The following is a 24,184-nucleotide window of genomic DNA, read 5'->3' on the forward strand; positions in this document are numbered from 1 at the left end:
TCAAAATAACATGTTTTTCAAAAAATACAATTAGGTGACCATTTACATCATTTTCCAAAAAGAATGGTGGCAACTCTAAAATCCCAAGTGGGAGAGATATTCGGAAGCAAAAATCTCGTGTCCACATAAGGCAAAATATGAGAATGATTCATCTCTCTCAATGAAGTGATCCTCATGATTTAAGCCAACATCAAATCCCTTTAGATTCTTACATTTATAGGTACAAAACCGTCGCGCTTTCTCGAATTTTCAATTTTTCTTACATTTCTTAAAATGACCATATTTTTAAAGTTACCACCTAAGGTGAAGAGAGAGAGGAGTGCCTAACACATTCCCCATATCTCTAATCGAATATTTTACATAGATCTTAGGTAAATTGATTTTTTTTTATCCAATTTTGAAAGTCATTACGAGGGGGTTAAAGAATTTGTGTCATGAGGTTTGAGATGAGGGTGATTTGATTTTTTATATTAGTTTCACATGAAAGACCGAAGTCAAGCGAGTATTTCATAAGTTTGAAAACACGACGATATATCTCCAATTTTTACCAAAACCTTGAAGATTACCTCAAAATTGTGTTGTAAGCTTCAATTCTATGGGTCTTTTTAGGGTGTGTCTTTAGTCTTGTTATTTGCTGCCTAAAAGACACTTTTAAAAACAGAAAGAGTATAATTTTAGAGTGGTTTATATGTGCAATATATAAGAATTGTAATCATATGAGCTCAGAATTTGGTGTCACATTTTGTTATGTTTATAAAAGTGATTTTTCCATAATATTCAGGATAAAAAATCAATAGGATCCATTTCTTATTATTTTGAAATTTGCTTGTTTTATTTTTTTTTTTTGGGGCAAAAGTAACATATTGGTGGCTTGGTATACAATATTTTGAATCACTATTATAGAAAATAGGGTCATTAAAAATATAGATAGAAAAGAAATTGACATAGGTGTTTGAATATATGATTAATACAAGAAAATGTGATAGAAGGTCGATGAGGCTTAGATCACGCACTACTAATAGCCTTTCATTTGTGTTCCCTTCTTTCCCATCCATTTTGTCCAAAGTAAGTATTTATAGACCAAGGCTTTGGTCCCTTAATTGAGAAATTATTTTGGGATAGCTCATATAAATTTAGAGAGATTCTATTGCCCCACCAACTTTTGCTAACACCACGCCAACTCATATGAAAATCAACAAAGAATTAGCACACATCTTGGGGTGGCATTAGCAAAAGTTGGTGTGGCAATAGATGATATATAAATTTAAAGCTACAACTTTTAAGTATAATTGAATTATTAGTCCTTATACAATTTAATGAATCCTAGTTATGAATAAATAAGTATTTGACTGTTGCATCCACCCTTTGTGCTCACTGCACCCACTAAAAACACATTCTGGAGTGGGATGTACATAGATAAGTGGGTGCACTGAGCATAATCCATCGACGCAAATAAAACATCCCTTTGAAAAAGTTCTAGAGATTTTAAGGGTCTGCATAATTGGCAAGGAAATCAATTTTAAAAAAATGATTTTTCCTAGAAATATGATTTTCAAACGTATGATTAAGCATTTTCCTTGGCATTCAATTTTCTACCTTGTGAGAAAGATATTTTCCCATCCCTTCCCTCTATAAAAATGATTTTCCCACCTATAAACTTTATTCTTTCGCGATTATCCCAAGTAGGGGTGGCAATCTTAACATAACCCGTAGACACGACTTCAAAACAACACGAAATTAGTGTGTTTAGGTCATAATAATGTCAATCCGTCTAACACAATTATTAAATGGGTTGGGTATGGGTTAGGGGCATCAACCCACTTAACTTGTTTTGACACATTTAGTTTTCTAGCATTAACGTATAAAGTTATTGATGTAAGTTCCTGGGTAAGGGATAAATGGAAGGACATCGATTGGCTAATGCCATCAATTGTTGGGGGAGGGATTGATAGATGAATTGATAAGCTATCCCATCTTGAATGAGATGTTGGAGGGAGAATGAATGGGACTGAGGGGAGAACATGCCCACTAATATTGATGCATGACAAACTAAACTTGCTATTCCTTTCCCACCCTCTCTCCGAGAGGATCTGGTAAGACTCTTTCAAGGTCAGCCTAAGATTCTCCGTTTGTTGGGAGATCTACCTTCATAAGTGACTCCTGAGAGTAGTGCCTTTGCCTTTAAGTCTTGAAATTCTAAATATGGATTTGGCTCCGAAAAAGTGAAAATTCGCATGGTTTCACGGAAAATGACAAAAGATTCTTCACAATACGATTTTAAATATATCAATGCTTATTTTAGAATTTTTTAAATTACCCATTTTTTGCTATAATTTTCTAGAACTTCTTCGTAATACATATTTTTAAATTCTATAAAATATAGAGGGGGTTTTAAGATATTTTTCAAATAATAAAGTTAAGTTTTTGTTTGAAAATAAGAAAACACTTTCCTTACTAAGTGATTTATTTATTTATATTTATATTTTTTAATCTGCTTTTTTCATTGAAATCTAGAGGTATGTAGTGTTTGATTCCTAATGTGGTGATCCGTGTGGGCAAAACGACCCTTAGTAACATTTATGATCTTACTAAGTAAGGCCAAAATGTCTCATGTGATAAGGAAATACACTTTGTTTAGCAAATAATAATAATAATAATGAAAAACACTTTCCTTACTAAGTTAGTAAGGAAAGTTTTCTGACCACGTCACCTTATGGCATCTAAAAACATGATCAGATGTCACATGGTTGTAAAGGACAAAATGTCATTAAATTTGAAAAAAAAAAAATCAAAAGAAAGTTATTTTTTACCATTAAACCTAGTTTATGATTGTGTGAATTTATTTTTAGTAATGATGTTTTATTTTTGGTAGTGGAAATGGAACTTATATTTTCTAATAAAGATTAAAATTTTATTATATAAGTTATATATGAGTTGCGTCAGGTATACCTATTTATGAATGGGTTGGGTTTGGATTTAAATTTTTGACACAATTATTAAATGGGTCGGGTTTGGGTTTGGTAACTTTTCATAATACCCTTACCTCAACACGACACGACTTGACCCATTGCCACCCCTAATCCTAGGTAGGGGTGTCAATAGGTACCCGTTTAATTGAAATCGAACCGGCACTAGAACTGAATACCCTAGTTCCGATTCCCTTTTTATAAGAATTGATTAGAGCCAGTCTAAAATGGAACCGAATCGATAGGAACCAGAACCATTGGGTTCTATCCAATGGGTACCTGAACCGATTTATTTTGTCATTTATTTCCACACTATAGATGATTTAAGGTTTTTTTTTTTTTTTTTTTTTTTTTTTTTTTTTTTATTTCAAAATAAATGCATGTTATATAACATTCTTCAATTTTTCATATAAATTATTGATTGGAGCTTAAAATGAGTTACTCTTATAAAAATTTATTACTTTTAACTAAGATAAAATTTTATTTTTTTAAAAAAATCATTAATTTGTATCCATAGTATAACAAATTATAACTAAGTTAATAATTTTGTTGATACTATGCTAATTTTTTTAAAAGAATTTTTTATTAGTTATAATGATTTGAAATACTTTTTTTCTCATTCAATTCTTAAGAATTGGAATCGATGGGTACCTAAGATTTTTGGCGATTTTGATTCTGATTCCATTTAATTTAGAATCGGACTCGGAACCAAACTAAATATAATGGTTATGATTCTAAATTCCTTAGGAACATAATTGGAACTGACCCATTGACACCCCTAATCCGAGGCCCCTAAAATCTAAAAACTAACTGTCTTTTGGGAAAATTACTTAAAAGACCCTGGCAGAAGGACTTCTTTTTAAATAGTCCATAAGTTTTGGATGGTTTATTAATAGTCTGTTTAGTCAATTTTTATTTTCTTAATAGTTAGTGGATCTTATCTCATGTTTTAATATTTTTGAAATACCTAAACTACCATTTTTCTCATCTTCTTCACATAATTAAGTTCTCCAATGTCAATTATGATTATTATTATTATTATTATTTTTTATTGTGGATGGAGAATGATATGCTCTTAATTTTGAATATTTAGATTTTTTTTTTCGATTTATAAAAAAAATAAAGAACAAAGTTGAAATTCTAATTTTTTTGATGATTATGTTGTAACCTTTGATTTGAGTGATTGTTTTATAACTATGATATATGCATGTTGGGTATTTCAAGAAGATTTACCCATTATCAAAGTTGAAAAATGAAAAGAAACAAAAAATTAGATCACATTTACAGTTTTGAGTTCACCACTTTTTAGTGTCTTGTTCAACATTTTTGTTGTTGAGCTCACTACTTAGTGTCCAGCTCATCACTTTTTATCGTTGAGTTCAACATTTTTATTGTCGAGTTCAACGGTAATTAAACATGATTTTAAAACGTCAAGTTCATCACAATTGATATTAATATTTTGAGTTCGATGATAATTATTGATGAACTCGACACTATTAAGTCATGTTTAATTACCATTACTCGACAATAAAAAACGATGAGCTCAACAATAAAAATATTGGTCTTAATAATAAAAAGTGGTGAACTCGACACTAAGTGGTGAGCTCAACAATAAAAGTATTGAACTTTAAAAAAAAAGTGGTGAACTCAACGTTGTAAATGTGATTCAGATTTTTTTTTTTTTTTTTTTTTTCATTTTTTTGAATTCGATACTGGGTAAATCTTCTCAAAATACCTAAAATGCATATATCATAGTTTTGAAATATACAATTGAGTATACAATTTTAGAATTTTTCCTCCTCATTTTTTTTTATAAATCATTTAAATAAATTAAAAAAATACAACTAAATGTTCAAAATTGAGAATATATCATTCTCCATTCATAATTCACGATAAAAATCATCGAGAATGATTACAATTGCCATTGTAAAACTTAATCATGTGAAGAAGATGAGAAAAATGATAATTCGGGTATTTCAAAAACATTACAATGTGAAATGAGGTGTAGGGACTATTAAGAAAAGAAAAGTTTACTAAATGGACTATTAAGAGACCGCCCAAAACTTAGGGACTATTTAGAAAGAAGTCCCTTTACTAGGGTCCTTTAAATAATTTTCCCATCTTTTTTATACTTTATTGGATGCAATCTAGTGACGAAGTTCATTTTCCCATGGGTATTTTCCTGAAAATTGAATTTTCAACCATCATACATATCATAAGGGTATTTTCATCAATTCAGAGAGAGAAAGATTTGTGAAATTGATCTTTCTCACACTCGAAAGAACAAAATAAATCTTTGAAATTTTTTATTGACACACCAAAATAATCTAAGGGCCCTTCAAAAGTTAAAAAAACCTTTAAAATGAAAAAAAGAAAATTTTATTGACACACTATAAAACTCTAAGGACCCTCCAATTTTTAGAGGTATCTCTAAAAATTGAAAATTTGTGTATGGGCACTTGTCTCACCCTCCAACAATTCTGATGACTCTGACAAAAAGGAGAATCAGAGGAGAGGGAGGACGATGATCAAAGGAAAGGGATGAGGATGAGGAAGATTAAAGGAGGAGAAGAAGAACAACAAAGAGAGGAAGAGAGATTAGAGGAGGAGGAGAAAAACATAGAGAGATTAAAGAAGAAGAAGAAGAAAAATAGAGAAATATGAAAGATCGGAGGAGGTAGAGAGAGAGAGAGAGAGAGAGAGGGGGGGGGGGGGGAGAGAAGAACTAATCGACGTGTGACTGACGTTAAGCCTAAACTTTTTGGCGTGTCAGTTCACCGGATATGACAACACGGCTGTGGAGATGGTTACGTTCGTAGAGTACCCTAAGAAAAAATTGATTTTTTTAAAAAACTTTTGGCCCACCGATTGAGGTTGGTGACATATTAATATAACTTCCCTATGAAAACTTTTAAGGGCACCTCACACTCATCCCATTCTATGTTCTTTTTTCATGTTCTTTCTTCTCCATATAGAACACATTCTCTTTTTTGGTGACCAAGACGTCGAAAATTTCAAGGTTCAACACTAGTAATCGGAGTCGAAATTCAATTGAAAAATTTGTTATTTTTCAGAAATATGTTAAAGATTTATGAATCTTCAGTGGTAAACCTTTGAAACCCATAAATCATTTTTTTAAATATTGGTTTAGATTATATTTATCATCCTTAAATCTCTTTACATTTCTTTTTTTCCATTTAATGTTGTATTTTCTTTGTTAATAAAATAGATGATTATAATTCAATGCATTGAAATGAGATAAATACAACCATGATTTAAAATATTAGAATGTATTGATTGATATGTATCGGTATCCATAAAGATCAATAAAAAACATTGAATGTTTCAAGAATATATCGGGTATGTATCAAATTTATTTGCTACATTTGTTTCACAATGTCAGATATGTACTTTTGACATGAGCCTCATCTGTTTTGAGATGTGTACTCTTGACATAAATCTAAGCATGTTAGATTATCACTTTTGACATAATCAATACAAATGACATATGAGGATAAACGCGCACAAACAAAGAACCTTTGAGTAGAAAACCAAGGACTTGTGAGGATAAACGTAAATATTCTTACTCGATAATCTCCATGCTAAGATTCTAGTTGAAATCGCTAGAATCAATAGAGTCAGAATCGTAAGGTCATCGAAATTGTTTCAAAGCTTGAAACTCCCTATGTAGTACGAGAGAGACTATTATGTTGAGTTTATGATGGAGGGTCATTAAATATGGAGTGCCCTTAACAATAATTTAGTTTTTTTGAGGTGCCAAAATAAATGGAAGGGCCCTTAGAATTGTACGGTGTGTCAATAAAATTTCCCTAAATCTTTTCTTCTTCGTGTCTACGTACGTCTCATCCACTCTGCTTCGATCCTCTTCAATGGCGTCTTCAAGTGCTTTAATCCCGCAGTTTTCAAGCCTTCATGGACTAAATCAGCGACGAGGCCTTAGCTCCTCTTCAATCTCCTTCTGTAAGTCTCTTCTTCTTCTTCTTTTTTTCTTTCTCACTCTTCTTTGATGTTTGATTTCCTTTCTAGCTCGTCATTACTTCGATTTCTACTTTTAGGGTTTCAATTTCATCTCAAAATCCTCAAATACGAATTGTAGGATATCTCAGGTTGTTGAACATATGTTCTCAGTTTAATTACATAGTAATTTTTAAACACAAGATTGCGAATTACGACAGTAAATTGAACTTCGCTAACATTCATGTGTGTGTGTGTGTGTGTTTTTTTTTTTCTTTTAATTTACATTTTTCGAAGTATTACTATAATTGAACATTTGTTGTTTAGTTTTATTTTCTTAAATCGATCATATAAGTAGGGAAAAATGTTTCTGGAGTGTTGTTTCAAATCTCTTCACTGGGGAAGCTGCGTATTTCTTGCCACTTGGAGGGTTGGAAATATTTACCTTATCTAACAAGTTTTAATTAAATAGGATGAAAATGAATAGGAAGGATGCTGTTTCTCCCATTTGGCAGAGAGCTATTGAGATAATTGTGCTAGGGTTGGGAGGTTGAAGATCCAAGGGTTATATGTGTTGTTTAGTTAGTCAAATCCCCTTAAATCTCATATTGTAGCATTTGGTTTAATTCAGGAAAGATTCAGAAAAGAATTCAGTGACTATAAAACTGGTTTTTAAGCAATAAAATAGGTGCATTATAAAGTTAGTGTTTTGAGAGATGGAGAGAGCGGAGGTTAGGGATGATTTAGCTTGCAAAAAGGAAATATTTTTTTATTCAAAGATTCACCAATTTATTTGGAGAATTGCAAATTGATTCCATGGATCTATTGAGATAAGTATGCTAGGTTGGGAGGATGAAGACCCAAGGGTTACATGTGTTTTTTAGAGAGTCAAATTCCTTTAAATCATAGAAACCAAGTTCAGATTTAGCAATAGTTTGGTGGGTGGGGGTGGGGGTGGGGGTGGTGGGTTCAATTTAATTTGGAAAAGATTCCAAAAAAATTTGGGCATTATAAAAATGATTCTTTAAGCACTAAAATAGGTGTATTACAGAGTTAAGGTTTCGAGAGATGGAGAAAGGTAAAGGTTAGGGGTGATTTGGTTGATAAAATAAATAAATTCTTTTGTTCAATTCAACAATTCATCAATTAATTTGGAGATTTGCCAATTAATACCATGAAATGCCGATTAATTCGGTGAATTAATCGGGCAACCCCTTATTCTCCCATTTTTCAAAAATATTTGGAGAATTTTATGAAAATGTCTTGAGCAAAGTGAATTCAATCCATTGCTCATGCTTTTGTAAACGATCTTCCAACAATAATACTTGAATTGTTTGTGCCCCCTGACAACTACTTTTCACAATTAAGGTACATTTTACATTTGTGGCTATCCTCCACTATACAAGCGTTGGTGTCATCCCACCTATTGTTGTGGCAGTGGAGAAGTATTAGTTCTTTGAACTCAATTTTATATCCTGATCAAATTTGCTTTCATTGTCTTAAGTTGTATGAATACTTCAAATTGGGAGAAAGGAAAACCTGCGGTATTTGTTTATTTTTCTGATACGTAAATAGTGTTTTCATTAATAAAAAGAGAAGGCACACAATAAAAGCTCTATCTAAAACTATCAAGGATGAGCAGAGTAAGATCAAGGATAAATAGGCTAATGTATGCAAATCAAACTATGTTACATGTTTTTTACAAACCATTCCGTTGAGCATTGAGAAGTTGGAAAAGCTTAATAAAGACTTCAATAGAGTGCATAAGATGATGTCTTAACATATTAATTGGTCGATTGGAGGACAATGAGCACTCCAAAGAAGACTTGGGGATTAGGATCTTGAAAGTCATGAATTCAACTCTTTTAAGGAAATGGATTTGGTGGTTTGGGGAAGAACAATATAGCCTATGGAGGATTATTGTAGTCAAATGTTATAAAGAACCTCATATGGGAGAGTGGTGCTTTTCAACCCCCCTATGAATGTAGTGCTTGAAGAGGTGTTCTCAATGTACAACCTAAATATTTTGAAGGAGTTCACTTCTAGTTGGGAAAGGGCGACAAGTTACGTTTTGGGAGGACCACTGGTATGGTGAGGCTCCTTTCAATGATGATCTCTCAACTTTCCAATATAAAGGACCTTTTAGTACAACTTGTCGGGGGTAAAAAAAGGTCTTCTAGTTCAGAATTTTATGGTCTAGGATGGGAATGACTTTTGGAATTAGAAGAAACCTAAATGATTAGAAGATCAACTTCATGGCTATCCTTCTCATTCTATCAATGGTTCTCCATTTTTTGTTCAAATGAAGTGAAATAGCTGTCTACATGTTTTTCCAAGGCTTGTTCTTCATAAGATCATTTTATTCATCTTTGGACATTTCCTCTAGCTCAAATTCACTGGCTATTGTCATGTAATGTTTTAAAGTTCCCTTCAGAGTGGCTTTTTCATATGGACACAGGCTTTGAATAAGATATTAGTAATGGTGAATCACTTTATTAGTCATAAAAGGATTATTGCCGACTTCTGCTCTGTTTGCAAGGTACTAGTCGAATCATTGAACCATCTCCTAATTCGTTGTATGATGTCTAAGGCTTCCCGCCTCCAATTTGGGAGATATGGCTTATGTCTATCCAGGATTGATGTTTTTAGGAGCTGGCACACTTTTGTTTTCTCATCATGGGCTTTTTACTTGGGCATTTCCTTCCATTTTATTTTGTTATTATCGTTCTGGCTTCCCTACCAGGCTAACCCCATGCCTTTCCCAAGAAAAAGAGAAGATAATTTTTGAGTCATTGGAAGAAAAAGAACCAGAGAGTTTTTTTTAGGGTAAAGAGGGTTCAAGTTATCACACTCAACATCAAAGCCCTAATGTATAAATGGTCAAACGTAGCTATAGAGTTTAGATGTTTTACAACCCAAAGTGAAACTTATTGGGGAAAATAAAAGAAGGTTAGATGCTTTTTCTTTTGGGAAAGCTTACGTTTATGGATGGGAGTCAATTGTAAATGGTAGTGTAGGCATTCTTTATTGATTTTATCTTCCTTCTCCTTTTAGGACTCCTCAATCTCTTTAGGGTGGTTAGATATCTTTTTCCTTTTGTCTTTAATAAATTGTACTAAAAAAAAAATACATGAAACTGGGGACTCTTATTTAGAAACTGACCAGAACATCAAAATATAAACTTAGATGATGGATCTATTAAATTGCTGTAAACGGGCTTAAATAGGATTGATTGCGGGTGTAATGAAACCCATATTGATATGGACTATGAGCCTGAAAACACATGTTCTGATTAGGCCAAAATAAGGGATGTTGGGTCTGGTCATGTGGTCCAATTGGGACCAATGCAGGTTGCATTTCAGCATGAACTTATCTATACCCAGATCCTACCTTGATTTCCATAAAACTTGTAGTTTCTTTCCCAAACCCCTAAAGACACTTTCCCGAAATAGCCTACATTCATCAATCTAAGCATTCTCAGGCCAAGGCTGCTCATCTCCGTAGGATTGCACGCCGCTTTCCAGTCAACCAATAGTAATAATAATAAATAATAAAAGATGGACTTATTGGACATCATTTCCTTTCATCTACTTCGATTCTCTTCTTTTTCTTTTTGGACAAAATGATAAGTGGCAGCCATTGTGGATGTTACTTGTATAATGTATTCCAAACTTATTTGCAAATTACCTTCTTGTGCTGCTTTGCAGGTAATAAACTAAACTCAAACATGAATCCAATTGGTCTACCAATTTTATCATGGTCTGGTAGGACATTTGGCCATACCCGAAGGTCTTCTCAAGTTTATAGTTTATTTGGAGGAAAGAAGGAAAATAATGATAAGAGTGATGATGCGTCATCAAAGGTAAGCTAAGCCTTTCGCTCTAGTTGAGGCATTCATTTAGTACAATACTATGTATGTCTTTTAACTTTTAATAGTAGACACTGCAAATTTGAGACTTTTATTTTAGTTTAAATTGTATGTTTTATTTCTTTATTATTATTATTTTTATATGCATGAGTGCCATTCTAGCCTTGATCTTTAACTTTTCTTTCAATTTCATTTGTTTGTTGTCTTTCTCTTCCTTTAAAAAAAAAAAAAAAAAAAAAAAAAAACTTATAGTCCAATTAATGTCAATAGTGCAAACTCAAAATCATGGTCGCTCTATGGATATATTTTGAATAGCTCTTCAACTATACTAAAAATCTTTGCAATGCCAGAATCATCATATAAATTAAATTCGTACAAGAATGGTAAGGTTTACATCAACTTGTCCGCAAGCTAATGAAGACAGGTGGAATGAAGAACAATTCTGTTTTTTTTTTTTTTAATGATTGGTTCATATTGTGAAGAAAAAAAAACCACCTTGGTCAAACCACAAATTGACGCCTCTACTTGGATCCGTCTGTAGTATTATCATGGTTTTAAAAAATTAATGTAAATCCCTATAAGTTGAATTCGAGTTTTAATTGGGTGAAAGTAAGAGTTGCATCATGAACAAAAAACTTCAGAAAATTGACCAAAGTTCATCAATTTAAATAGTAAAATTTGGTAGAAAGATTGATTTATTTGGTGTAACTCTACAAGTAGTTGAAGTGGATTCTCAAAAGAGAAGATGGATTACAGGAGTGTGTTTACACATTGGAATCACACTAGAAATCTCAGGGTTTGAGTGTTCATTGCATAGGAAACTGCTCGACTCTCCTTTAGGTTTTAAGGAGAAATAGTTAGAGTTTGTAACTCTTGAGTTTCTTGGGTCACTTTTTTGTTGTTTCTTGCTTTGTATCTGCTGCTCTCCTCGACCTCTTATTCATGAATTTTATACTTAACAAATAGAAAAGAAAAACTCTAATAAAAGTATCAAGACACACCCTTATAGGTTCTAAATCTTGTCTGTCAGCCTCTTTGGGGCCATTGATGCACGGATGTTTGTTCCAACCTCTGGTGAACCTCTACTGCAAAGATCAACCTAATAGGCAATATTTGGCTTTTCAAAACAAGTTGGGCAAGCATTTGACCCATATTTTAGGGTTTTTCCCCCTGAAAAAAAACTTGATTTCTAAAATAAAAAATATTATATATGACACAAATAAGCATTCTTTACACTTATCACACATGTTGCGAATCTGAAAACTCCCTACAAATGAGGCGTTCCATCTTCAGGATCTTGTCTAACATTGTCATCCAAATAAAGAATGCTGCCTTCGACAAAACTAGAGGAAGCCAAAGAGCCTTAGTGGGGAAAGAGGGAAGATCTGAAGAGCTGAGAATATTGCCGTTGGGTCCACATCCACACTTTCCAATCATTTTGGAATGCGTTTGAGAAATTATTTCCAATTATGTATATTGTATAATATATAAGCAAGGATGTTGACTTTCCAAACATTTTGGTTCCTTTTCAGAGCAAGATTCTAGGCAAATCTCTTACTCCCTTACTGAACATTGGCCATGGGTGCTTCTTTTGAGGTTGTAAAAAACATATATGGAAGGAAAGCTCCAACAAAATGGAGAATCTCTGCACCACCAATCTTCCTAAAATCAAACAGCATAGCTAGATTCATGAATGAAGTGAATACCTGATAAAATGAGCGACTGATGTTTGTTGGAGATGCCTTTCCGAATACCAGTACCATTTGATAATAATGCAACCAAAACAAAAACAACTCTAAAGAGGAAGAACAGAAGAAGGATAACTATTAAAACTGAAAATCATCAAAGAGAACCAAATTCTCTTCAAGGAAGAAAGCTTTTCAATAATATTCAGCAAAAGAAAATTAGCAATAGCCCTAATTCACCTTTTTGGAGAGATCTTATGACTCTTACATTCAGTTGAGTCTGAAACACAGAAATAAAAAAAATACCCTTAGTCTAACAATTTTTGTTTTTATTTTTAAAAGTACCCTTAGTCTAACATTTTTACACAACTTAAGTGGCCTATTGCCATGTTATTTGAACCCACCCATTATAATCCATCAACTAACTATACGTTGCTGGAACTAGCCAAAATAAATCATTAAATCCTGAATGTCAAAGCCCATAGCTGTAAATTCCCTATTGTTACAAATGGCCCCTTAACACGGCTACCAAAGGCCAGTTCAACTAATACTGGATCCTGCATACTGTTTTTCTCACCCAGCAACACCGTTTTCTAGTTTCTGATTCTTCTCCTTAAATTGTCACGTTCAGCAGCATACCTCTATAACCAATTACCTAGCAATGCTGTGTTCGTATCCTTGAAGTTTGAAACCTCGACCTCATGCTTCTTGGACTCTTGGAGGATAATAACATTCATTTTCCATCTCTTGATCAAATTTTTTATAACAATTCTTTGGCCTTTGTTACCCTAACCTCGCATATTGAAAATGATGTTTTTCTAATTCATGACTGACCAATGTGATTCCTCTTAATTCTCCTATGACTTGGTAGATTTCCTTTCTTTATGATGGCACATTTTGAATAGAGAGACTTTGAATATGACTTTGTAATCTATTCTTCTGTCTCTATGACTGATTTCTACCTTCCTGCATCCCAAAAATGGAGATAAGATCACCATGAATACCATACTGATTCACCAGTAACAGAATCATGGATAATATCCTCAAGAAAACTTCCTTAAACTTACACCCTACTAATTTTTTGTTTTTTGCTGACTAAAGTTTATGGAGAACCAAAACTTAACAATTGATAGCAAAAATTTGGAAGTAACACCTCCAAAAACCCCATTTAGGAAGTAGTTTTTTCAGATGATGCGACAGGACATGAACATGGTTTAAATTCTTGGTATCAAGTACATTTCTGATCAGTTGAAAGACCAAGACGTCGCGGCAAAGACAGTGTGAGCAAACCCCAACATATCATTTTGGTCACCTCCGATGTTGGGACATATTGGTCAAAACATTTTGAGACGAAACAAAACCTTGAACCATGGTAATGGAATGATATGAGCTATTCCATCATGGTATGATGCAAACATGACACATCAATAAGAAAAGATGAGAGGGAGGGAGGGCAATGCATGTACAAAAAGAACTTGCTTAAGTCTTTCTTTGGCCAACTAACCTTACTTTCATTTTGGCTTTTAGGCTGGAATTTTTGGAAATATGCAAAATCTGTATGAGACTGTTAAGAAGGCACAAATGGTTGTCCAAGTTGAGGCAGTGCGTGTGCAGAAAGAACTTGCTGCGTACGTGCCGTCAAACCTTTTATTACATGATTTTATGCTTTTCGTGTAGGTATTGTTAATGCCTTACTGTCTTTTTTCATTTTCTTCCTGTTTTGCAGAGCAGAGTTTGATGGTTACTGTGAAGGTGAGCTAATAAAGGTATGGCTTTGCTCATTATTTTTGGATCATGATCTGGCTGTGTGATTTAGTTCACTTCCTGCTCTAGATCATGTGAATTGCAACAACATAGCAAACTTGGTCTTTCAAGAACCCAGTACTTTCTATTTTTGAAAATAAAATGTTCATATTAAAAGCATCATCGACTGTCTTATTCAAACTGTATGGGGTCAGAAGCATAAAACTTGTTCCTCTATTTAATCCTATCCAAAGAAAAAAATGTCTTCATCTCGTGTCTTCAAATATGCTTTCTATATTTCAATCTACATCCTTTTGTCAATGGCGCCTATAACCCTTGAAAAGTCTTCGTCTGCTTTCTATTTGCTCTATTCATTATTCCTCACAGGATGTGTAGTTGGCGTGGAGCTATTTTATTTTGCTTGACTCTACCTGGATGATAAAAAAACTTAGACAATACTTACTTTTAAAAATGGCAGAATTTACCTCATTGTAGAGCTGATATGCTAATCATTTTCATCTTTCTGTCTTGTCCTAACTTCAATGAATTTGGGACCTTTGATGGATTATTTATTCATTTAATATATATAGGGTAGCATTCATTTGCCAAATTCCTAGACAAAGTGTTTTGTCTTATATGGGTTAAAATTTTCGGAATGGGCTGATTTTTTGTGAGGATAATCTGTATGGTGTGGAGACCATCCTCACAAAAAATCAGCCCAAACAGTTAAAAATTGACGGTCCACAATTCTTCAACTTATAAACTAGGGTTAGAAATTTCAGAATGGGCTGATTTTTTGTGAGGATGATCTCCTCACCATAGAGATCATCCTCACCAAAAATCAGCCCATTCTGAAACATATATATGATCTGCTTTCACAAATAGTTGGGGGTCAACAACATGAATCTTATTTTGCCATTCAGCTCTATTCATTAGCATATACTCTATGCTTTACGTGGTATACATTTTCATTAAGTGCACTCTTTTATGATTAATGTAGTATACATTCTCTTTACTATGAGGGATGCATACTACGTAAATCATAAAGGAGTACATGCTTCTGAATTGATGCAAACTGGTAAAATAGTATTAATTTTGTCAACCGCACTGGGGGATAAACTCAAAGAAAGTCGATTGAGACAGTTTTTTCATGCACAACGAAGGCCGATTACAATTCCACTTAGAAGAAATTTGCAACTTTGATGATCTAAACGAGGAAGAGGAAGACCCAAAAGAACATGGATTAAGGTAGTGCGAGCAGATATGAATTCACTTAGAATAACGGAAGATATGGCCTTAGACAGAATTGAAAGTAGGAACATAACGTTCCACCGACCCCAACATTTGTTTAAGACCTCAGCTGATGGCGATGGTACACTTTTCTATTGTAATGCACCACCATTTTGTGGGGCTTCGCATATAGAAAATCATTGATCCAGATTAATGGATCATATGACCTTGTGATTATCCTAAAGATGAATAAAATAAAATATAGTGAATACAAATGAGATATATTACCAGAACTGTGAGGAATATAATGGATTATTTAACTATGTCATTGGTAAACGAGATAAGAGTTGGTCATATACTCAAGGTGGAACTTGGAAAAAAAAGGCCTCGAGGTGTACATCTTGTGAAGTGCTGGCTTGACTAGTGTAGCGTATTCAAGAGTAGTACACAATGCAAGCAATTCCTCCATGAGGGAACCAAATTTTCTTGAATCTTCTAGAGAGCTCCAGAGGCAAACCAAGTCTATAAGGTCATGTGTCTTGAATTTTCATGTATTTGTAACTATATACATGGAATGTACTAGAAATATCCAAGAGAAATATCTAAGACTCTTGAGTTGTATAGAGTTTTCTACAGGGTTCTAACACCGATGCATCGTTGCAATTTGGAATGATCCCAACTCTTCATTTTTTTCCTCCCAAACTATAAATAGGGAAGCCTTGTACATATGCTGACATCCAAGACTTTTGAGCAATACAAATTCTATTATCAAAATTCTCAAGTGTTTTTTTCTTGTCTGTGTCAGTGCCTTAGTGATTGTGTCTTCCAATTTACCTTGGGGAAGGCTTACTCAAGCATTCAAAAGGTTACTGTGCAAGCATTGCATGGGCATTAAGTTAAGTCTATGACATTATGCTTCCTATTTGGGGGTGCTCTTCAACTCTTATTCCACTATTTATTTATTTATTTTGATAGGTTTAAGTGCGCTTCGTCTCCCAATATACCTTATACTCTATTACATTATCCTATTTTATACGCCTAAACCTAATTACAACACTCTATTGCAAAATATCGTAATTGTAAAACATTGTAACTAAATCCCAAAACCAAATTCTTTTGGGTTTACCCTAAACCTTTACAGTAACGCTATCGTAACCCAAATCCTTAATCCAAATCCAAACTAGGTTCACTTACCCCTTATTTCATCTTCTTCCCTCCTGTCCTGCATCAATTAGGCTACTAACAGAGAAACCAAATCAAAAGGTTAGTGATTGTGTCTTCCAATTTACCTTGGGGAAGGCTTACTCAAGCATTCAAAAGGTTATTGTGCAAGCATTGCATGGGCATTAAGCTAAGTCTATGACATTATGCTTCCTATTTGGGGGTGCGCTTCAACTCTTATTCCACTATTTATTTATTTATTTTGATAGGTTTAAGTGCGCTTCGTCTCCCAATATACCTTATACTCTATTACATTATCCTATTTTATACGACTAAACCTAATTACAACACTATTGCAAAATATCGTAATTGTAAAACATTGTAACTAAATCCCAAAACCAAATTCTTTTGGGTTTACCCTAAACCTTTACAGTAACGCTATCATAACCCAAATCCTTAATCCAAATCCAAACTAGGTTCACTTACCCCTTATTTCATCTTCTTCCCTCCTGTCCTGCATCAATTAGACTACTAACATAGTAACCAAATCAAACAAGGATTTGATCTCCATGTACCAGTCAAAAGAATTTCTAAAAATCAGAACACTATGTTTAGCCGTGAGTTTCTAAAAAAATAAAATAGAGATAGACTATTAAATTACGATTACCCCCTATAACTAATAAGAAATAGTCATAGGCCCCTATAATTCTCATAATTCTGAATAAGCACATGACTATAAATATTCTAACCATAGGGTCTCTGGCTGAAATAAACGAGAAATTAAAATTCTAAAAAACTCTACTCTTTTTACCTTTGATGTCCCTATTAGACATGCTTGACTTTCATATCTAATTGGATTTCCTCCAGGTAACACTTTCTGGAAATCAGCAACCTATACGCACTGAGATCACCGAGGCTGCAATGGAGTTAGGTCCAGAAGTAAGTGGATATAGTTCTATTAATCTAGTTACCATTTCTCTTTTGCATAATTTAATTTAATCCTTTTGGTGCTTTGCATGAGTTACGTTTGATTACTAAATAATACAGACACAAACACACTATTTTTTTTTTCCTTTTTGCATATAAAATTGTAGTAAACTATCATGGGTTTGTGTTTGGTAGAAAACGTAACACAAATCTGTTCTTACCATGTTGCAAGAGGTTACTAAATTCTCTTAATAGGGACAAGCGTATTCCATAGTAGATTAGTTAAATCGGTTCTCTAGCATACAATTTGTATACAATTTATCGATCTGACAAGTCCAGCTTATCCATCATTCAATATCCTAGTCAAACAATAGTCCATTTGGATGGTCCTAACCATCCGATCAAATTGCATTTTGGGATTATTCCTGGGGTATCATCAAGGAAAGAAGCCCTTTATTTGTATTTTGAATCGGCTAATTCAATGAGATCCCCAATGGAGCTCAATGATTTGGTGGTCTGTCTCACTTCATATATGCTTCATGTACAGTCCAGTACTACAAAAACCTCGGTATGTCTTACTCTCCATTTATGGGTATATATGCTCTAGATTTGTTATAAATATCTGATTATGGGAAAATCATCTCACCTATTAAGTAGTGAGGCCTCCCACTTGAATCTCAGATGTTTTCCCCACTGATACACGGAAATGAAGTATAGAAATTTAGTTATACTGTGGAATTTAGTTATTTTTCTCAAAAATTTGCACTTGGATGGCATATAATCATGTTTTATGTGCAACTATTGAACTTCATTTTCTAGACAACCTAATTTTGATTTTTAGATTTATTAAAATCCTTTGTTGTTCGTGCAGAAGCTCTCACTCTTGGTTACGGAAGCATACATGGAAGCCCACCAGAAGAGTGTACAGGTAAGGATCTTTCCATCTTTTAGAGAAGACAAATTCTATGCCTCTTACTGAATCGGAAGTTTTGGTATCGGATTTTCTCAGGCCATGAAGGAGAGGATGGGTAATCTTGCCCAAAGCCTAGGAATGCCACAAGGCCTCGGTGAGGGGCTAAGTAACTGACGACATTATCTGATGCGGGCGACGAAGGTGAGCTTCAATTTTGTATTCTAGTTAGATCACTTATATTGTGATCTTGTAATTGTAAACTCATCAATTTAATCCATGGTTTCAACTAACATAATAGAGATCAAAACCTGTAATCTTTGTTATTGTGTTAGTTTATTTCCTGAATAATTATGGGCCTACACAATTTTTTATTTTGCTTTTGGTTTTTATCTCCACTCTCAATGTGGCTAATTATATTGGGCATCGATATTGATCTACATGTACGTGATGGAATCAATCAGGTATGCAAGGCAGACCACACTTGGGGGGTGAGGCCTGCAAGAACATTTTGTTAAAAAAAAAAAAAAAAGGCTCCAATACCTGCCAGTGTAGTGGTAAGAAATTTGGTGGGTTTGTGAGTCCTAGCCAATATTTGCCCCACTTGATAATCATTGACAGGTATATATTTTTTGGGGTGGGGGTAGTTTCTTGGGCAGACCCAGATCTAACTATTCTTCTCCCCTGAAATTTAGAAAACTATTACACACCAGGTTGTTTTATTTCTGCTACAAATTCTCCTTTGTTGTGGGTTTCAAATATTATTTGTAAGTGGCATAAGTACCCATTATTGAAGTCTGGACTCTGGAGTTGTACTTCAAAAGAATGTGAAGCTAATAACAGTAACTCACCACTTCGAAAAAAGAAAAAAAAAAAAAAACTGTTTCTATCAAGTTCTGAATTGGTAAAGTAGGCTTCAATTATAACACCCATTTTTTTTTTTTTTTCATATGGCAAAAAAATTATTTCTCAACACCAACTTTTTATTACCCCACAGATCACAGGGATTCTATGAGGGGTTTTTACAAAACAAAAATGGTTGGATCGTTTTGCAAAAATGACTGAACTAGCCAATTATTTGATGTTTGATGCATCAAGATAACCGCATTTATTTCTTTATTTTTTTTTTTTATAAAGAAAAATATAAATTTCAGTAGATAATTATTTTTGTAAATACTCAATACCGTTTTTCTTTTATTTGTTTAGGGTTCTTGGCTATTGGTTGAAGATGTGGGCATCCAAGTAATTTGTATTAATCTATTATTGAAGACCGACTTCAATGGCAGGTGCCAGCTAGTCGACGGGCAGCTAGGATTTTATTGTAGCGGGGCAAATTATAGTTGACCAATATGGTTGAAGAGCTTGAATGAGTGGTTTTGAGTAAAATTTCAGGTGATTTTTTTGTTAGAAATTGAAGAAAGGGGCATTTAGATAATTTCTCATTAATCTATGAGAGTAGACCTAAGTCAATGGGCCATTGTCATTTGTTAGAGAACATATATATATATATATATATATATGGGAGCGGTTCAGTAGCCCTAAAGTTTGCCAAACATTTTTCAAAACATGGGTTAGAAGCTTTGTAATGAGTTGATTTTTTGTGAGGATGATCTCTACGGTGAAGAGATCATCTTCTCCAAACATCAGCTCAGTTTGAAATTTCTAACCCTAGTTTACAAATTGAAGAATCGTGGATCGTCCAATTTTTGTAAATCACTTTTGATGGGGTTAGAAGTTTTGGAATAGGCTGATTTTTGGTGAGGATGATCTCCTCATCATAGAGATCATCTTCACAAAAAATCAGCTCATTCCAAAGCTTCTAACCCATATTTTGAAAAATGTTTGGCAAACTTTAGGGCTGTTGAACCGCCCCTTATATATATATAAGGATCTCAAATATTGTTTATAGAGTCGTTCTACACTGCCTTCATTGGACACTTGATCCAATACTAAGTTGACCTGGCAGTGCACATATAACCATAGATTTATTTCTTTTGAGATACAAATTTGAAAATCAATGATTCTCTATGCACTGTCAAGTCAACTCAACATTTGACCTAGTGTTCAATGTAGGCAGTAAAGAATTTTTTTTATTCAAATCACTTATGTGCCTTATGACCTCGGTCTTCTCTAATAGATTAATGCAAAAGGGCCTTAATACTGGCACCTTCAATCGAAAATAAAAAATCATTTGATTTTTCATCCCAAAACCAATCATTTTCAACATCATGCCTAAATGTTTTTACCCTAATCTTGAATCATAGGACTATTCTACTTTAACCTTCAAACCTAAATAATATGATAGGAGTGAATTAGAAGATGAGATATTTTAAAAGAAAATTCTAGGATTTTCTATAAGATGAGACTCAATATCATGGATTGAAGATGAGGTTCAATCGATTATAATTAATTTTCTATAGAAGTTGAAGAGTTTGAAGTGATTGATTTTTGGATGAAAAATGTAGATGGTATCTCAAATATTCATCCAAATGTGAAGGAATGTTCAAATTATTGGGGGAGGGGATGTAATCGATAATAAGGTCAAAATGAGGTATGTCATTCATTGAAAAACACAGGTGGCATTTTAAACATTAACCAAATAGAAGGGTTTCTAAGAAATACAAAAGATTGAGGGGCCAACTTTGAAATATTTCAATGAGGGCAAACATGGGGCAAGCTTAAGATATATTAAAATTACCACTAGGCCCTTGTAACTTTAAAAATTCTTATGGGGGCAAGTTCCCCCATTGCCCCCACAGTAAATCCACCCTTGGTAAAGTTTATGGGTGATGACATCATGATCTAGATTATATTTTAGTTAGTATAGTTTATAAAAAAATGTTAAAAGGGGAGCCTCTCATCAGTTTCAAACATAGGGGTATCTCAAAGATTCTCCGAAGTGTGAAGGGATATGTCTAAAGGGTGGCGTTGTTTGCACATACCTAAACTGCTCAATCTACAAACTTAATGTAAAAATGTAAAAATGTAAAAAAAAAAAAAATGCAAATTACATTTTTTAGCTTTCAAAGTACTCTTTGCATCCACCCTAACATACTGATAAAAAAACCGACTTTCTTCTTCTTCTTCTTCTTCTCTCTCTCTCTCTCACTCTTCATATTCATCTTTTTTTGAGTTTTATGATAAGTTGAATTAATGGAGATTAGGTTTTAAATTTTTTTTATTTATTTTAAGATATTTTATTTCTGTGAAATTTCTCTTATTTTTTGTACGTAATCACCAAGGAAGATGGAAAACCACTTTTAAGACTTCTAAAACGACGATTTTAGATCGAAAAACTTGAAGATTTCTGTCAGATTTTGTTTGATAGATTTAGATCAAATTTGTTTTAGTTGATTCGGTAGGTACCTACCGAACAATACAAAACATGACATAACTTTCTCAAGTAAATCTTTGTGTTCAGTATGCAAGTACTGAATCTCTATGTATAGGATTGATAAGTACCTACCGAAAATTACAAAAATGATTATTTCTCATATAAATTGCTTCGAATCAATTAATTTTTAGGTGTTAGGGTAAAAAAATAAGTAAGATCAAAGTTTAATACCTTGGTTGAAATCTTTCTAAATGCAAAGAAGACAAAGAAGAAGTGTTCGGTAGTTAGAACACTAAAAAGAAAAACAATTGTTGATTAATTGTGGGCAAAAGAAAAGAGTCCTGATAAATTGACGTGGTTAACATGGCAAGTGCAAAAAACCATAGATATTTTTCTTTGGGATACACAAGGAAAAAGATCTATGGTTTTGTGCATTTGCCATGTCAATCACGTACATACTGCATCAGATTTAGCGTGTGAGTTTACCATTAGTCAAAAGAAAATTAATTTTGTAGGTGTCTACAATTAGGGGTGCAATGGATAGTCGAAAATTCGATTCTGATTTGAATTATCCGAAAATTTTGGATATCAGATTCGAATTTGGATAGTTTTATATATTCGAATCCTTATCGGATACGGATTTGGATATTAACATTTTGAATCCGATAATATCTGATTCAAAATGATATATATTATTTTATTTGATTTATTTTTTATATAAATAATATAATATATTTTATTTTATTTATTATATACATAGTATAATATATAATATGTTTTTTTTAATAATGAAAAATCAGTTGGATAAGGAAAAATTGTGTTTTTTTTTAATATACAAAATTTTCAAATTATCAGATAAAAATTTCGGATTCAGATTCGGATATTACTGTATTCGAACCAATAAGCATCTGTTGACAATCCTATGTACAATGAATAAGTGGGTACATTACGCATTTTAGGGTTGTGCAAAACTGCAAATAGCTCCCACCCATGTTAAAAAGTCTCATCTTTCTAATGATAGATTTAAACTTTGCTAATAACAATGTAATACAATGATATGGACGTATTTGAATGAATTACTATCTGATTTTAAGTCGTAGCTGATGCATCTTAGGCTTGAGTTAGCGTAAGCTGTAACATCATGCATCTTTGATCGTTTGTATCCCTCAGAATTCAGAAACAGTTAGAAGTTCGTAATAATACGTGTCTAAATGCATTTTTTTTTTCACATCTCATTACATGATTGATTGCATTTCTAATCTTCAATTTTTAGTGGTATATCTATATAATAAGAGCACGCATTTAACATCTAATAGTCAGATATTGAGGACAAAACAATTCGATAGTTGTGACTGTGTAACACGGCCGGGATAACATTATTACATAAGAAACACTCTCCAAGTCACTCATAGTACAATAAATTAAGTATAGCCATGCATATACATAGTATTATAATGATATGATTTACACAAATATTTCATAAGACTTGGTAAAGACTCACAATAGACATAAATTTAAACCACAACATGATTAAATAAACATACAAAGTAATCATATATAATACATTAAAAGACTTAGTATATATGGTGGATTTTACGTGTCAGACCAGACAACGTCCAATCCTCCCCAATCACTTCGAGGCACGCCCAGCGCTTCCCACACAGCTCTTGAGGCATCAACAATGTTGTTAGGACATGGTGGCTGGTAATCGTGGTCGCTATCACACCCCATAGTTGAGTCACACTCATCAACCACCATGGCCACCACACTACGTCCATTACCGCTGATCGTAATGTTTTTCAAGCACCTGCTCTCGTTGTTGAACCATCCAGTTGATAGAGCTACCATTGGTGTATCATCAGAATGGTACTGATTGTCGCATTCTGATGGCCCACCGCCGTCTCCACCCTTCTCAAAGCTGTTGATTGTCAAAAGTGCCTTTGTGTGGGTGGATACCGGTGGTGAACACCTGTAGACGGGGTAGAGCTTTCCTTGCACACAACAATCAGAGTCATTCTCTCTATTGCATTGACCAGGAGGGGGTTTCCTACCTCTCACATTGCCACTTTGTTTACATGACTGGGCTTCAATAACATTCAGGCAATCTGTCACAAGTAGTAGAATAATAAGTAGTAGTGCACTTGAACATAAGCTCTTCATATTCTGACTCTTTCTATGCTTGTGTGATAATGCTTTCTGCAAAGCAAGTCCTCATGTGATAGATATATATAAGATACAAACATCACATATGCGTTAGAAATTTTAGTAGTAGCTAACCATCACAGTGGTCAATAAACAGATATCTTCTATAAACATAATTTACACGGCATGATGACTTGATTGTGATTTTAGATCCCAATTATAGTCTTGTTATTCTCCATACCT

General features: G+C 33.5%; 2 protein-coding genes across 3 annotated transcripts; one reads left to right on the forward strand and one right to left on the reverse strand.

The window, feature by feature from the left end:
• The first annotated feature begins 6,776 nt into the window (after positions 1-6,776).
• On the forward strand, positions 6,777-19,823 carry LOC147389129 (nucleoid-associated protein At4g30620, chloroplastic-like). 2 transcript variants are annotated; one of them, XM_086418306.1, is made up of 8 exons: positions 6,777-6,947; positions 10,649-10,803; positions 14,022-14,122; positions 14,221-14,260; positions 17,496-17,567; positions 18,427-18,483; positions 18,565-18,669; positions 19,672-19,823. In XM_086418306.1, the coding sequence occupies exons 1-7, from the start codon at positions 6,857-6,859 to the stop codon at positions 18,640-18,642; spliced, it is 594 nt and encodes a 197-aa protein (XP_086274432.1). In that variant the 5' UTR covers positions 6,777-6,856; the 3' UTR covers positions 18,643-18,669; positions 19,672-19,823. The 2 variants fall into 2 exon arrangements, with proteins under 2 accessions (XP_086274432.1, XP_086274431.1); XM_086418305.1 differs by lacking the exon at positions 19,672-19,823 and having other exon boundaries at positions 6,778-6,947; positions 18,565-18,816.
• A 2,857-nt stretch (positions 19,824-22,680) lies between these two features.
• LOC147389130 (kiwellin-1-like) lies at positions 22,681-24,184 on the reverse strand. The gene has a single exon (XM_086419005.1). The coding sequence runs from the start codon at positions 23,957-23,959 to the stop codon at positions 23,393-23,395; it is 567 nt and encodes a 188-aa protein (XP_086275131.1). The 5' UTR covers positions 23,960-24,184; the 3' UTR covers positions 22,681-23,392.

The sequence above is a fragment of the Akebia trifoliata genome, chromosome 12, assembly GCF_017979445.1.
Source record: "Akebia trifoliata isolate Shusen 1 chromosome 12, ASM1797944v1, whole genome shotgun sequence".
Classification (NCBI taxonomy): domain Eukaryota; kingdom Viridiplantae; phylum Streptophyta; class Magnoliopsida; order Ranunculales; family Lardizabalaceae; genus Akebia; species Akebia trifoliata.

Excerpts from the sequence above, each read along its gene's own strand:
- LOC147389129 (XM_086418306.1), top strand. The coding sequence starts at position 6,857 with ATGGCGTCTTCAAGTGCTTTAATCCCGCAGTTTTCAAGCCTTCATGGA. Across the intron at positions 14,261-17,495 it reads GTGAAGGTGAGCTAATAAAG|GTAACACTTTCTGGAAATCA; the intron begins GTATGGCTTTGC and ends GATTTCCTCCAG. Across the intron at positions 18,484-18,564 it reads CCCACCAGAAGAGTGTACAG|GCCATGAAGGAGAGGATGGG; the intron begins GTAAGGATCTTT and ends GGATTTTCTCAG.
- LOC147389130 (XM_086419005.1), bottom strand. The coding sequence starts at position 23,959 with ATGAAGAGCTTATGTTCAAGTGCACTACTACTTATTATTCTACTACTT.